Raw genomic sequence first — 16,307 nt, 5'->3', positions numbered from 1 at the left:
CCCCCGAGTACAATCGAGATTTCTTATTAGTACAAGGGAAATCCTTTATTATCGTTTATCTTTTAGATGGAACTCTTGAAGGTCAGGCAGGAAGAAGAGAAAAGACGTCTCGAAGAACAGCTGAGATCTGATATGGATGCACAAAGGCAACAAATGGAGAATATGATGAGGGCAAACATGGAAGAGTTACGAAGAGATCGTCAAGATGTTTTGGCTCAGAACAGAACACTTCAGGAATCGGTAGAGGGAATGCAGAGGGCCCTGAATGAAAGGAATGGCCAGATAGCAAACCTTGAACAGAAGATACAAGAGATTGCAAATAGGCCTCCTCCCCCACCGCCGCCTAGAAAAAAGAGGCGTTGTGTTGTTATGTAATAAGAGACACAGAGCTAGCTGCTTTTTATCGTTGCACGTTAAGGCAAAGCCAACGTAAAATGAACGTAAACTCTGAGATAAAGCACACACATTTGCTAAAAAATGTCTATTAAGTAGTTGATTATGAATTGATCAATGATATGCTTGAAGAAATAGAAAAAAGTTTTAATCAACTTTATTACGTAAGATTTACTAGTTTTCGTGAATCCGGGTTATAATGCGATCTTGTCTTTAGTTAGGACCGTTTCTTTTAGAAGATGAAGTTCATGATTTTCTTATCGTCACACAGTCAGTAACAAGCGATTGTTTTTTTTTTGTGTGTGTAATTCTCCTTGAGTTAAAAAGCGCTCCGTGAAGATAGCTCAGGCAAGTGCTTTCCGCTAACTACCTACAGTTGTTTCCATGCCATACTGATTAAATGGTCATTTAGAAAAAAGTCATGATCATTGGCTAGAGAAGGAAGAATTTTTTTCATAAGTTGTGGTGTAAGTGTTTCGTAAAAATGGCTGCAATGTGTGGAAGTAGGTCATGTGACGGATGGCATGTATTCCAACAAATAAACTCATTTTTTAATTGCATACTTGGTAAATCTGATTGTGCTGTCCTGTTATCAATACCCATCTTAACAGTGCTTTTTTATCTGATCAGTAAGGCCGGCAAGGCTTTACTAACATAAATAGTATTCTTCTTCTTCTTCTTCTTCTTCTTCTTCTTCTTCTTCTTCTTCTTCTTCTTCTTCTTATTATTATTATTATTATTATTATTATTCCGAGCAAAATCGATATTTACAAGTTAAAAGTACAAAAAAGAACTATTAAAAACCTATTTACAATTCATACATCATCACTTAAAATATATTTAGAAGTTAAAATACGGTCCAGCTAAAATTGCGAAAATTAAGAAAAGAAAATATAAAAAAAAATGAGAAATTCGTTCTCATCCTAAAATCTAAAATCTAGCCAGGTTTTTATCGATTTCAAAGTTGGGTATCTGCAATCTTCAGCGGTGCTCTTCGCGTACAACGTGAGCCTCTCAAGCATAGCAGCGTAGATCTCAGGAGGGCAAATGAGACTTTTGGCATTGTAATACCGTAATTCTCTCCCTTCTTGGTCGATAAAAGTTCGGCCAGTCTACTATATGATATCTCATTCATTCACCTGCCATTCCTCCGGTGGTAGTAAATACCAGTGGCGTGAAGGATCCTTGTTCCACTTCTAGCACCCTGCTGGCGACTACATTCTCTTCTCACTCTCACGCTGGCGGTAGATTTGTTTTGGGGTGAGGCCTCGATGAGACTCTGCGTTCGGGTAACAAACCCTTACATCAAAAAAGGCAGAGCCTTGCCGATCCCAGAAGCCACGAGCGTGAATGTCGAGTCGGGCATCCGCTGCTCTGTTTGTACCGGGTGTTAGCACTTCTCCGTTGATCTCCTGATCATGAAGTACCGGTTCAATTTGGACATCATTGCACACCATCTTAAGCATTTCGGCTTCCAGATCACGCAATTCATTATGTCATATTTAACAACCCCCAACTTTACATCCTCTTGTAGTTTAACGACAGGACGAACGTTCTTCTGTGATTTCCAGATGCACGATATTGTAGTCAAAAGTAATAACTGTGATATAAATCCTTAAGAAAAACACATTTTCCAACAAGATTATTTTGTTTATAGTGTGCTGCATCAGTGTAAGCTAAGCACGTACCTGACATCAAGCTAATAAGCAGAGTGTTCTCACAATGGATAGGTCGTTATGCAAACTGTATTAACGTCATCGTTATTTTTTATTTATTTATTTATTAAGTGTTGATTTTAATTTGAATGAAGTAGTGAACGGCCCCAGAATCAGGGAAATTCCCCTGAAGTCACGAAGTTAAACCCGGCGCCCACCATCAGACAAGGAAACAAAAAGTCTTGGATCAAAATGATGCCCACTTTCGATACGTTCGATTTCAATCCATATCTAATCTTGATTACCCATCAGACTGTCTATCCCACCTACCTACTGCATGTGTGATAATACGCAATCTAGAAAAAGGCTCTAATTTATCGGCCTCCTTGAAATAGTTTGTACCGTTTGAACCGTGTAAGTCATCGTGGGGCGCAATAAGTGGTGTCACAGAAAGTGTGAATGAAATCGTAGGCTCTCTGTGATAAAGAAATTATTATTTTAAATTTATTCAAATATGAAAGAAAAATTTAAGGAAAAATGTCATTGATGTTCAAGCCGCAGGCAGCCGGCTCCCTGATCAGTAGACCTCTCAGTTGTGAGGCCGATAGAAACGACCATAACAACTTGATAGCCGAGTTTTTTTTTTCTTGGAAATGCAGAGAAAACGAGACATTTCCGCTTTTTGTCAAATTACAAAGTGAAAGCCCTAGCCTATTAAAATTTATATAATAGCGATGACATCACCGTACAACTTGATATCTTAGAGGCTTTCGTTTCATTAAGGGTTATTTACCTGCAGCTTGAAAACGAAAGATCAGAAACAGTGTCGTTGCGATTTCAACGGAAAAGCAAAAAGGTAAGGGAAATCAGTTTATTCAGTCTTTAAAACAGGCAGTAAAGGCTCCTATTCCCCTCTGCATTATAACTACTTATCAATGATATTATATCGGGCTGTACTGTATGTGTACACTCCGAACCGTCGATTCCTAGAAGAGGGTTGTGTTTTCAGTGCATCTAGGTCTTCCATGTTAATTGGGAAACAAAGCTGTTACTAGGTCCAAGAGGTTGGAATGACAATTTGAAACATGTCTTACCCGGCTTTCAACGAACAACTGTGCATACTAGTCTCGTGTGCTTGGCTGACAGTTAACCAAAACATAATATCGAGCGACACAGTTATTTATTTCCGCTGCCTTACTTGAGTCAAATATTGTTAGTAGAAAATATAGCGCTGTTGGAAGAACAAGTTGTAAACACACTCAGCCCAGGAATCGACATGGAACTGAGAAACTACAGCACTTGCCACACTTATTTCTATCAAGACAGCAGCACAACTTCCATTAGCTGGTGTGTAACTGTACTTTAGTATATAAAGCATCAGGCCATCTCTGTTCTTGAGGCTAAATATACTTCACTAAAAACCACATATATTTGAGAAACATTTCAACCTTAAACCTCCCGCAATCGTTCGAACTTTTCGAACTTTATTCCCCATAAGAAATTTTGCGCCCTGGCGTACTGACTCATTACATGCTTGCGGTATGTGACCGACGCTAGTAGCAAAAGAAATGGGTTTTGAAAGCGTTAAAGGAAGAAAACCCGGAACATCAAGAAATACAAAATAAATGCACAAACGAAAACAAGAAACGTAAAGAAAGAAAGAAAAAAAGAAAGAAAGAAAGAAAGAAAGAAAGAAAGAAAGAAAGAAAGAAGGAAAGAAAGAAAGAAAGAAAGAAAGAAAGTAAAAAAAAAAAAAACCCAAGAAACACCCCCCCCCCCCCGCCCTCAACAACAATAACAAGACAAACATTAACAGCGCAAAATCAGGACAGAATCCCTCTAAAAGAAATTAGTAACTCAAAGAAATATGCAAGTGAGAAACCCGAATAGGAACATCATTTAAAATACCTTCTGAAAGTTCTGCAAAACGTACACAAAAGAACCGTAATTTTTAAACAGCGTATTGAAAGAATTCGGCTTAAAAGAAAAAAAAAACATCCCGTGAGTTTATTGAGTTTCTTTCAGCAGCGCCAAGTTGAATATCTATCTTACTGGAGATGTCCAAACTTCGTGCAGTTCCACTGTGCCTCCCAAACAACTGTAGATGGGATGAAAAGACTGGTGAATACAGCAAGAACGGAGAAGAAAGGAAAACCCTTTACGTCGTTGATGCTGCTTTACAAAAATTACAAAGCATCAAAGGTGAATACATAATAAATATAGAGGCGTGTTTTTCTTGTGTTTATCCCCATCACAGATACTCTACTTTACCCGATTAAAACATGAATTTGACTCGTCGCGAGTCTTCTCTCTCGTCAGAAGATACTTGCGCGATTCCGCGGTTTATAACTACGCGGGAAAAGCAGATCTTGCCAATGGGTTACTGGAATCCGAAGAGAAAAGTAGGGGCAACCGTGCATTTTTTTGAGATAATTAAGCTTTAATTTCGAAAAAAAACATCCATACATTGCTTTGCATTTTGGTGCTTTTTAGAACTTTTGTTACAAAATGCACAGTTAACCCTAATTTTCTTTTTGGATTCCAGTAGCCCTTGCTAAGATCTGCTTTTCCCGCATAGTCATAAACCGCGCAAAAATACTTCGGTATTAGTAGGCACCGTCCTTAATTAAGGAAATTGAAACATATTAAAGAAAAAAGCTAACCGAGGACGAATGAGCCAATAGTATCGAATTCTGAAAGCTTTGTTTTCCCCTTGAGAATCGTAACTTTAAAATAACAGAAGATCTGAACCGCAATGTACCATGACAACAACAACAACACCAATTTATTATAAGAGGAGACTTATTATAATATTAGATACCCACAATTAGCAAGGGTTATTCGATGCGGGTGGTATTCAGTTATTTACACGCTCAAAAGGAACAGAAAATTAACAGCACAAAATAGAAATGATTCATTAAACAAAGAGAAAAAGGATTAAATAGGAAAATAAATGAATAAATAAAACACCTAAATGACTAATTTTTAGTTAGAAAGTTAAATGCAAGCTAACTAAGTAGTGACATAAGATTGATACGAGTAACAGCGTTTATATCAACACACACTTCTCAGTCTCCAGTGGTTACTTTGTTTCATTAATTTGCTTCTTTACTTTCAGTTAGTTAGTTTGTTTGTTGTTTGTTTTTTCCTTAAATTGCTTAGTAAAATTAGTAATGTTTTTCTTTAGGCCCTGTTTGTACAGTCTCCATCGCGGGGCCATGTAGGAAAGGGAAGTCCTACTTGTTGAGTAAAGCTTTCGACCAAGGAGAAGTGTTTCCTCTTGGTCATCAACTCGACCCTGAAACTATGGGAATATGGATGTGGATTGTTCCCAACAAATTTAAGGTATTGTTTGATATGTTTCTTCGTCTCTTTCCTTTCTTTTTTTTTTTTGTTTTTGTTTTTGTTTTGTTTTTTTATCAAACCAATATAAAACATTTACAATGTTTAATCAAAATTGTATGCTAACGTACACATCCGAAATTTGGAATCTTCAGTTACTAATTTGCATGTTACTTGTCCATTACGATCTCAGGTGTAGCTGATAACAACAGATAAAGTACTAGCTCACTTGTGGCTTCTACCTGGTTTTCTTGTTAAGTGTCCTTGCACTCTGATAATAAAGTTTACTTCTATGATAGAGCCCTGTCAACTTGTTTGTTCTTTGGTTTGGTTGCTTTTTGCTTTGTTGTTGTTTTCTTCATTTTACATTTTCACCACTTTTCAGCAAATGTATGTATTATTTTAATTATTATAATTATGCTTTATTCAGTTGTCGTTTAAAATATTGCTTGCTCACAGGATGCCATTGGCCAGGAATTCACAGTGGTGTTACTTGACTCAGAAGGAATCGGCGCAGTGTCCAGTGAAGGATCTGATGATCATTGCATCTTCACTCTTACAATTTTACTGTCTTCAGTCTTGATTTACAACTCAGCTGGTGTACCTACCAGGTCTGACCTAGATGAACTCTAGTATCCTTTTGTAAGATTCAAAGTGTATCTTCTTTCCGAAAGACCGCCAAATCTTCATCTTTTGGTAAACTGTGATCTCAGGGAGCAGTTTACTACATTATGTGTGTGGAAATTTTTCATTAAATTTCATGTTTCCGTGGTAACCACATTGTGACTGGCTTTTCGGGGTTTTTGGGCAATTGTAGTTACTTTTTGGACATTTTTCCTTAATAATTTGGAAAAGAGTAAAGAATTAATAAAGGAATTATGAGGTCGTGTGACTCCATCAGCCTAATTGTTTTGGACGGTAAAGGATCGAACCATGAACGTAAAACAAACTTCATTGCATTGCATTGCATATTTCATTGCATGCCTTCTTTCTTTCTTTCTTTCTTTCTTTCTTTCTTTCTTTCTTTCTTTCTTTCTTTCTTTCTTTCTTTTTAATGTCTCTGTTCCCTAATCACTGGCGTTATTATTATAACATTTTGATGAGGTGTGGTGGACATGGCTATCACACAAAAACAATTTTGCAGAAAGAAAGGTTGTTAACCATTTACCTCCAAAATCCAGACGTTCGGTTGGAATGTAAATGGTAATTTGGTCTCGCCAAACGGAAAATTTCCAGAGAAAATGAGATTTCTTGAAAGGTAGTCCAAAATTCCCAAACGGAATTTCCAAATGGATTATGTGTGTGCCATTTGCTCAACTGTGCTAGTTCCAGGCCTTTCGGTTTGGATCCGTCCCTGGGGAAACGAGCTGTGGAAATGGAACACACACATCCCACGGAAATTCCCATTCGGAGTTTTGATACTGCAACTGTCGACCAACCAGTATTTCCGTATAAATGGTAAACAACCAAAGTGTTCTTTTCTTAGAAAATCTTCCTGAACTCAGTAATTCAGCCACATAGCAAAGATGTCCCAGCTCATTCAAGTACGATCGAGTAATCAACCACAAGACACTGACGCAACGAAAGAGGAAGATACTGCCCTCTTTTTCAAGTCATTCCCAATATTAATTTGGCTGCTGAGAGATGTTGTTCTTGCACTTCCCGAACAGTGCTTTAATGTGAAAGAATATTTTCTGTCGACGGTCAGTGAAACTTGATTGTCTTCCTTGTGAATCATTTATTATCTTTCGATATACCGAATATGACGAGATTGCCGATATTTTCACCGCAACAATACTGGCTCTGTTTTTGATATTCTTATTTTGTGGCAACTGAGGTCAAACTACATTGTTAAATAAAATCTTCAAACTGATTTCCAAGTCCTTGTCCCCTTATATAGGTTTTTAAAACCACCGCAAAAGCAGAAGGGCAAGAATCTGACGAAATAGCGAAAAGCATCCTTTCTTTTTTTCCGGAGTTTCATGCATTCAAGCTCCGCCCACCGTCTTCTGATCCAGAGGTTATGTCAAACCTTACTGAGAAAGAGTTCAGTGAAGTTAACAAAAAGTTCGTTTGGGGAATAGACAGCTTCAAGCGGATTTTACACTGTAAACTTGCTCCTAAACGCAGCTTTAACGATGCAGAATTTGTAACAGGAGAAGGTAAGCACGATTACCAAATTCTGCTTCTGTGAGTGTTAGTCTTGAGGTCGAAATGAATGAATGGCTGGCTGCATCAGAAGATATCACGTTCCTTGTCTTAAACGTCTGTTGGACGTACAATAATCAGGGCCACTCGACAGTTTATTTCGGTCAATATCTGATCAGCAGTCGCCTATGAAGAAGTTTTATGGGCACACTATAAGCTCAAAATTTCGAGACAACAATTCATTTGAGTATTTTGCTTCAGTATTCTGGTTTTGTGCCCCGAATAATTCCCAAGTTCTTAGGACAAAGCTCAAAATTTATCGCACTTACATTTTACTTTTCTTGAAATGCAAATGATATCTACTTTTTTTGTTTTGGTTGAGCTTCTCTCTTCCCCTCCTCCTCCCTCAAATCACAGCAATTTTGAAGAGGGCAAAGACGGAGAGAATTATGGTGTTTTTATAGCTATAGAGATAACAGAGAATTGAAATCAGTGTCTCAAGTCGTTTGTCCCTGATCGTCTCATAGAAATAATCTGTCATAGACATGCGCATGTGAAGCTCTAAAAAGACTTAGAGTCAGACACGTTCACACGGAAAGCCATATAGCATATGACGCAACGCAACCCAACACAACCCAAATAAACCTAGCCTAACCGTACCTATCGCAACCCGATAACCTAGCATGACGTGGCTTGACTTGACCCAGTAACACAACGAAAGCAAACGTTAATAAACGAAACGAAACGTAACGTAACGTAATTCGAGATAGCATTTACATTCTAAACTGGAATGGCTGCTTGGCGTGATTATTGTGTAAAAATTAATTCGAGTCTAAATTGATTCATTGAATAATTCGGTAGGTTTGGCGGAGTTGGTGGTTAGTTACGTAGCCGAACTGAACAATCCTGGTACTGTTGTGAATGTTGCAAAGATCTGGGACTCCTTTGTTGCTAGAAAATGTACCGACGTCAAGATAGCCGCGATGGAAGCGTATGACAAAGCGATGGCATCAGAAATAGAGGGTAAGCTGCCATGTGAGAGTGAAGTTCTTCATCAAGTTCAACAGGCAGCAATGGACAGAGCTTTGAAGTTGTTTCAAGAGGAGACGTTCGGAATATCGACGGAAAATGTTGAGAAATACCTAAAGGAAGTGATGGTAAGGAGAACAGAGTTTCGTTGTGCATGTAAGCTATGATAATGTACCAACAATACAGGAGTCTGATCTAGATTAAAGAGATTTCAAAGAGATATCTGGACTGTCCTGTTATAAGAAATGCATCAACTTTTATCTTTGAAGAAACGTAAGTAACGTAAAGTCTAATTACATGAATTTGTACTCATTTGTTGTAAGGCCACTCGGTGAACTTTAACAAAGGGCCCCTAATTTATTCTGAACAATAAGTAGACTTTCACCATCTCGAACACTTCAAGAAACGGGGTTAGCTAAAGCAATAAGTAAATCACTGTTACTGGTATCCAAGCGAAATGGGTTTTACGTTTTTAATGGCAGTTGATTCGAGGTAGCTGCAAAGTTTGGTGGAGAGTATAAGTTAAAATTCAAAGAAATCAATATCAATGCATCAATAATAAGTAATAAGATCTCGTTCTATAGCTACACATGTGTGTCGAGTATGATTAGTGTTTTATGAAACGCTAAAAGAAACACAAACTCACTCAGCTACGTCAGGACATGAATCAGGCGATACTGAAACCTATCGATCTCCATTGCAAGAAGACGATTGAGGAAAAGATGAGAACAAGGGCAACCAAGTCAGTTGAAACTTCACGTCTGTAGATATGAAAAACATTTTCAGTTACATCAGCTAGAGGGAACACAAACGAGGACACAGAGATTGAAGTATCAGTACATCTCATTGCGGAGCCGACCATTTAGAACGGACCACAGAATCGACATAGGCCGCGACTCTGCTAAGTGTGCTCAGATTACAAATACATCTGTACTCCTTCTCAGAACAAAAGTCAGTAAGCGCATCATAATTAACCTATTTATGTATTTCTGTGAACCTACTTTTCAATAGGATGATATGGAGTGCAATTTGAATCGTTGGCAGCAGGAAAACAGCGATTTGGCAAAAGAGAGCTGTCGCAAGCTACTGGTTGGGCTGAAAAAGCTGCACATTGATCCGGTTCTTACTCGGTTAAGAGGGCAACGTGCAGTTGAGGTCTCTTTCTCAGAAATCGAAAGAAGTTACGCAGCAATCTACAGGGATTATAAGTCCGAAGCCAAAGGACCTGGCGATGTTTGCGCGGGATTGTTTTCCGAGTTTCAAGGGGTAGGTAAAGTATGAAAATATCCTCAATGACTCCTCACTTTTTTTGCTCATGCGCGTTACTACGGTCCTTTTCTTCTCTTTGTCTTTACCATTTTAAAGAAAGCTACTTGGTCTTGGTGAAATTTTACAGCCCACAAATAATCAACTGCAGAGCAGCTTTGTTGCAGATTTTGCCCTCGGCGACATTGAACCTGAATAACTTTTTTTAATATTTGGGCAAAGGCCCTGAAACTTCATGGCTTTTTCATGAATTTATTTGGGAAAAAATTGATGCTGCCTGTTGGTGTTGATTGACTTTGATTTTAACGTAGTAACCAATTTTTGACAGGCATGCATTTTTCAAGAAAATAGAAAATCCCTTTTCTAAAACGATGTTTTAGCTCATATTAGTGTTCCTTTATTGGTTTTGATTACTTTGCTTTCAATTTTGGCGCTTTTCGGACGATCACCTAGCTATGCGTACCTCAAAGGAGACATCTTTGGACGTGATATCTATCCTCCAAGTCTCACTATCATAGCTCTTTTACTTGCGAAACTACGGCCCCAGAAGGCAAAAAAGCCCCGTTTAGACATGGTTAATAACGTAGTTTTATTGATTTTAGGAGCTGGAGTCAGAAATGCAACAACATATGGATCACTTGAAACAGCTCAAGGATTTTGATGAAAATATTGCACTGGAGAAAAAAGCAAGAGCACTCGAGGAACAGGAAAAAAAGAAAGCAAAGGTAATCACTACATCAGAAAATGTAAACCTACTTTCACAATTGCAGAGAATGATTTACTTCCTATACCATAACGAGAAGGTCTTTGGATAATAATATCTATGTTACTATTACGTACGATTTGATAGTGTCTTCCGTAGTGTTTAACCTAGAAAAGATGTAATGTCGAGCACATCAAAAGCACGGTGAGACGAGGGAAAAGGGACTAGGATAAAAGAGCATCTGAACGGTTATGCGTTCGACACTAAGCTACAGAAAGCTCGTGGCGAGTTACATGAGGGGAAGGCCATTGATACGACTGCCAGAATGACGAAGCCCTGACAAAGTTAAGATGAATCTAAAGCATTGTTTCTTAACAAAAGACTATTGTTGGAATGACAGTAGACTTGAAACAATACTTAGTATATGTATTAATTTGGGAAGGCTTCATGAATCTGGGACTCAGATTTTTCCACAAGAATGGTAATGTATTCAGCTTGGCAGGAGTTCTGTATAGAGACATAAATTTGAATCCCTGACGAGAATTTCTCTACCATTGCGTTATAGGGAAACTCATTGCGAGCTAGGCCATTTGCCAGGTTATATATAGGTTGTATATAGCTTATTTTATTCCAGAGTTAACTCTTATAGAGCATTAATATTCATCCTATGATGTTGTACACAGGAGGCGAACGCTCGTATGGAGAAGGAGCGTGCGACGAGAGAAAGACAGGTTGGTAATTGCTTATAGTTTCTTTCAGTCCCTTCTTTCTCTTTTTTCGATCTTCTCTGTTTTTGTTTTGATTTGTTTGGATGGCTTATTTGTTATTCTTTTTTAAGATGCATTTGGAGCTAGCTTCTGTCTTTGAAGAGAACTTGTTGTTTTATTTGTTATATATTTAAGAAATCATACTGTGAATGTCTTGTATCAGTGCATGTGTAGCGTATGGTGTTGATTAATTTTGTGCTCTGTTGTGTTGTGTTGTTGTTCGTGTTCTATGGTAAAATTACATAAAGTGCTGTTTGAGATAACGTCCAAAGTTTCAGTAGCGCTGTTCGTGATGAGACAATTTCATTCAATGTAAATGAAAAGTCTCTCCTTTTTAGTTGACGCTTTTGAAAGAAAGACAAGAGGAAGAGAAGCGCCGCCTTGAGAGTCGATTCAGAGCTGATTTGGCGGCTCAGAAAGAGCGAATGCAAAACATGATGAGAGCAAACATGGAGAAACTACAAAACGAGAACCAAGTTGCTGCCAATCAAAACAAGACGCTAAAGAATACCATAGACAGCTTGCAGCGATCGCTAAACGAGAGGAATAACCAGATAGAGGCCTTGAAGAGACGATTATAAGCATGGTTGATCCTCGGCAATTTCTTAACTGTGAGAGGAAGTACGTTTTGCGTTTGGATCTGTTTTCTGAATATCGAGATACGTGCTTGTGTAATTCTTCTGTAATTTGCATCTAATGCTAAGTAGCTGCATGCCTCATCGGAAATGTACTTATAAAGCAAAAATAATAATGTACCAAGCGGGCATGAGCATCGCCCAGAATGCGGCGACACATCCGGGGCTTTTGTGCGTGCTCCGCGCGAATTTCAACTTCACAAACCAAAGCTATAAACAAAAATAAAATATTTACATTAGACTAAGTTTTATGCGGTTGGAAGATCGAGTCAGAAAATTAGCCAAAAAAAAAAAAAAGAAAAAAAAGTTGTATTACTTTCTGTTGAGAAACTTGTTTATGGGTGGCCGCTTTTGAGTCTACAACTTAGGAGAAAAAGACAGCTTCTATGATTCGAGAAGGAAATCACGCGTGCTAGTTTATAATATTAACTTAACGTTTTAGAGGTCAAGATAAAAAAATATATACATCTTTCAAAACGGCTGTTGCTGCATGACTTGAGGTCTAGAGGATGTACAGCTGTAAACTGTTATTCTATCTACGCTTTAATTCACACATTTTAGATTTACATTTGTACATTAAGTCAGGTTTGGTGTAGTAATAAAACCGATAGATTCAATTTTAGCTCTAAACAGGGCTTCTTTTCTTGTATCGGTATCAAACGATACTAAAATTTGCATGGGCTGGAGAAAAAAGGTAAAATAATAATTAGATTTTTTAGGGGAAATCAATTAACTGGGATGGGTTCATTGCTGTACTATATGTTTCCTCTATATATTCTTTAAGTATCTCATGCACACCTTCAACAATGTAAATGATGTAAAATCGGTGCTGACAGATATAAGTTGCATTATGTAGTTTTAGTGGTGGTTTAACATCCACTGTAAGATATTAAAATGCAAATTAAAGAACCCTATCTACATACAAAATGGTGCACTTGCTATGTCATCTATTGTCCACATGACCTGATAAATTAAGTAATGGTTTCTTTTTTTCTATCTTTTCTTTTCTTTCTTTCTTTCTTTCTTTCTTTTTTTTTTTTTTTTTTTTTTTTTGAAAGTCAGTTTTGAAAGTGACATCTGTCCTGCAGAATACAGAAAATATTACCATACTTATAATACTGAAAGTTACAAAACATCCTCAAGGCTGAACTTTTAGAGAACTTAAGAAAAAATAAAAAAAAGAATAAAAACTGTCTTTTTGTATCAGGAAGCCAATGAATTTGACATTTGAACCAAACAGGGCATGGCGGTTTGAGGTGGCTTTCCTTCTTGACTCCCTGTATTATATTGGTTTGGTTTTACTCTCAAAATTTTATTTCAAGAAATTCGTAAATTTAACTTTATCAAACTTGGCTTTTAACACAAAGTAAAACTCTGGTACACTATATCACTTGACGTCGAGCTTTTATGACTGTCAAATGATTATATGGCGAAGGACACTCACTGAGTAATGACTGAGCAATATCTAATCATTATTGTTACTTTTCAACTAATTATCTTTTAAAAGACGGTGAATGTAGCGAGTGAGATCATTTGGAAAATCACTACATGAAGATGATGGCTTTTGTTAGCGAAGAGTCAATATCACACTAAGAAAATTAAGTACAACTTTCACACCAGTTCTTGTGGATTCCTTGCTGAGAGGAAATAACGAGTTGAGACAACGTTCGATATCACGGATTGTTTTTCAGCCTCCTTGACGGCAGTTGCGGGAAGTACTTGAAACTTTCGTTTATAATTGTCTTACGTCAAATAAACAAAACATCCGGCTGTACGCTTAGAAACTTCTAAAGAACGTTGTTATGCAAGCAGAACTGTATATTATGAACTTTACATGCCTTCAGTTTAAGAAATTATTTCTAAACTTGTAGAAATTATTAAAGTAAATTCCGCACCCAAACCGTATTTAAATTGTGGTTGATGTGTATCGGCCTGCATTTCCGACGTTAATTGATGTGGTTGCGAACTCTTCCGTCAATAGCAACTAGAAAAAGCGGCCCACGCAGAGCTTATTTTTTATGACATGGAATTTTCCATTTCTATTTTCTACAAATGAATAACAGCAAGTACAAAATTATAAAATAATTGTAGACGGGTAATTCGTCGTTTTAAATGACATCTAGCATACCTTATGTTACATGATGAGTTGATGCAGTATTTAATAATCTTGCAATTTAGGGCATGAGCTAGGACCCTCAAAAAGGGCATGTTGGTAATAATTTTCTTATAATTAGAATTGTGGTTAATATGTATTGGTCACGTTGCACTATATAGCGGTTTTCAATTACGTGTAAAAAGTAATCCACCTTTGCTTTGGTCTGACTATTAGCAAAATTTTCTTAACCAATGAGACGCAAAACCAAACCACCACTCATCCGCATGTATTGTTCCGGTCTTAGCGCCGTCGACAAGTGTTTAGTCCTTTCAGTAATAATCAGAGTAATTACTTTGGTTTCGGTTTCACGATGCTAATTTACAAAAATGCTTTATTGGTCTGGGCTGAGTTCCTCGAAGCATGGTTAGCGCTAACCATTGGTTAAGAGGTATAAAAACCTATAGGTTGTCATAGCATTTAACCCGGGTTAGTGCTAACCATGCTTCGAGCAACTGGGCCCTGGTTTCGAATTCTTTAGCGTCAGACATTTAACCAACACCATACGGTGTGGAGCAATTTATCACTGAAGGCAAACGCCGGTCCGTTGTAAATGGTCAAACAAAGCCTAATGTTGAACATCAACATTTTCACTTTACTTCAGGGAAGAAAAACGCCACTAAGAGTCTGATATGCTCGTTATGCGTCGAGTCCCTAAACCATTTAAAGTAGATTGGATTTTTGTTACGAATTTTTAGATCATATCCTGAAATGTGACCAAGAGAACAGTTCTTGATTTGAGGAGACACTTCACAACCCACAAAAGAAAAGGTGAAATGTTGAGTTTTTTTCCTAAAAAAACATTTTAAAAAATAAGCCGAGATACGCCAATAAGAACACATAAAAAATTTAATTGTCGAACTTCCTTCCATTGGCTCTCAGGAACAAATAAAAATTAACATCTCATGATTGATTTGTTTTTTTGTTTTTTTTTTCGGATATTCGCGAAATACTGTCATAGTTGCGTTTGAAGGATTGCGCCGACTGACAAGAACAAAAGGAAAAGAGTTTTAAATGTGCTATTTCAGATTTTTCATTTTATAAGATTTCCGGCCAACATATCTATTTTTCCAGGATTTGTGTTGAAAACAACGATCGCCGACAACCTCAAAAGTTTAAGCGGCCTTCTCACGGCAAGCTAAAGTTGGCAAACTCGCGTTGGCGAACTTCAAAAAGTTGGCAAACTCGTGCCTTCACACGTCAAACTCGTGTCAAATCACAATACGCTAAATTTGCAACATGGCCGACGTAGTGCAGTGCAGAGTTGCCGCTTGTGTCTTGGTCCTATTGTATGTTAATCGCCGAAGAAGAAACAGAAAGCGCTGGCAAAATAGAAGGTTTGGACGAAACCTTATATCAGTAGAAATCCCACCCTTGGAGCGCACAACACGCTCTTTCAAGATCTTCGCGCATTTTTACCCCAGTTTCTCCGCTAGTTCTTCCATTTTCGTCCCACAGATCTGGACAGTTTTGAACTTCCTCGATGAATTGAAAAGTTGCACGTTCGTCTTCACATCCGTCCGCCATTTTGTGAAGTGTCGTGCAAATCACGTGGATAGAGCGCGTGTTTTGATTGGTTGACAGTCACCAACACACATTTACCAACCGTTCACACCATTGTTTACACGTCAAATACGAGTTTACAAAAAAGTTGGTGAAAAAGTTGGCGAGAATAGAGGCAAGCTCTATTTGTCGCCAACAGTTTACCAACTTGTTTGCCGACTGTTTTTGTGCCGTTCACACACACCAACTTGAGTTTGCCAACACGAGTTTGCCAACTTTAGTTTGCCGTGTGAAGGCCGCTTCACAGTAACCTCAAATTTAAAGCAATATTTGCATCACTTAGTGGTAAGTATAACCGCAAAACGAGTGCCAATTCGATATTGTCAAAGCAAAACGCTAAGTTTAAGATCAAACAGCAAACCTTTCAGTGATTTATTAGATAAATAAAACTTCCAGTGCAAAGTTCATCGTCTAAGCGCCGATAATATATGCAACAGACAATAGCGACAACAACAACAACAACAGCTAGTCGCGCCTGGCTGCCACTTCCGATCAAATATATTCAAGTTGATTTAACCACAGTTTATAGAAAACAATCTACAAACTTAGTCTGATAATACGTGAAAGCAAATAAATGGCATTGTTTAAATCAGGGCATATAATAATATATATTTTAATTTTTTTTTCTCTCTCATAATATATAAAATTCTTTTA

General features: G+C 37.6%; 2 protein-coding genes across 4 annotated transcripts in view; both read left to right on the top strand.

The window, feature by feature from the left end:
• LOC146456863 (guanylate-binding protein 7-like) overlaps positions 1-910 on the top strand; it is a 17,177-nt gene extending 16,267 nt beyond the window's left edge. The window contains exon 11 of the mRNA XM_085092864.1: positions 67-910. Within this exon, the coding sequence (XP_084948990.1) occupies positions 67-375 (309 nt within the window). The 3' untranslated portion in view covers positions 376-910. The remainder of the gene's footprint in view (positions 1-66) is intronic.
• Positions 911-1,908: 998 nt separating this feature from the next.
• On the top strand, positions 1,909-12,991 carry LOC146456862 (guanylate-binding protein 6-like). Of its 3 annotated transcripts, none has more exons than XM_085092868.1 (11): positions 1,909-2,904; positions 4,077-4,250; positions 5,236-5,393; positions 5,850-6,022; positions 6,904-7,093; positions 7,291-7,552; positions 8,400-8,695; positions 9,579-9,833; positions 10,436-10,558; positions 11,220-11,267; positions 11,642-12,991. In XM_085092868.1, the coding sequence occupies exons 2-11, from the start codon at positions 4,106-4,108 to the stop codon at positions 11,882-11,884; spliced, it is 1,893 nt and encodes a 630-aa protein (XP_084948994.1). In that variant the 5' UTR covers positions 1,909-2,904; positions 4,077-4,105; the 3' UTR covers positions 11,885-12,991. The 3 variants fall into 3 exon arrangements, with proteins under 3 accessions (XP_084948994.1, XP_084948993.1, XP_084948992.1); XM_085092867.1 differs by having other exon boundaries at positions 4,074-4,250; XM_085092866.1 differs by lacking the exon at positions 1,909-2,904 and having other exon boundaries at positions 3,975-4,250.
• The last annotated feature ends 3,316 nt before the right edge of the window (positions 12,992-16,307 follow it).

Source organism: Pavona decussata, unplaced genomic scaffold (assembly GCF_977016875.1).
Source record: "Pavona decussata unplaced genomic scaffold, jaPavDecu1.1 SCAFFOLD_254, whole genome shotgun sequence".
NCBI classification, from domain to species: domain Eukaryota; kingdom Metazoa; phylum Cnidaria; class Anthozoa; order Scleractinia; family Agariciidae; genus Pavona; species Pavona decussata.
This window is presented reverse-complemented; position numbering and strand designations above follow the sequence as displayed.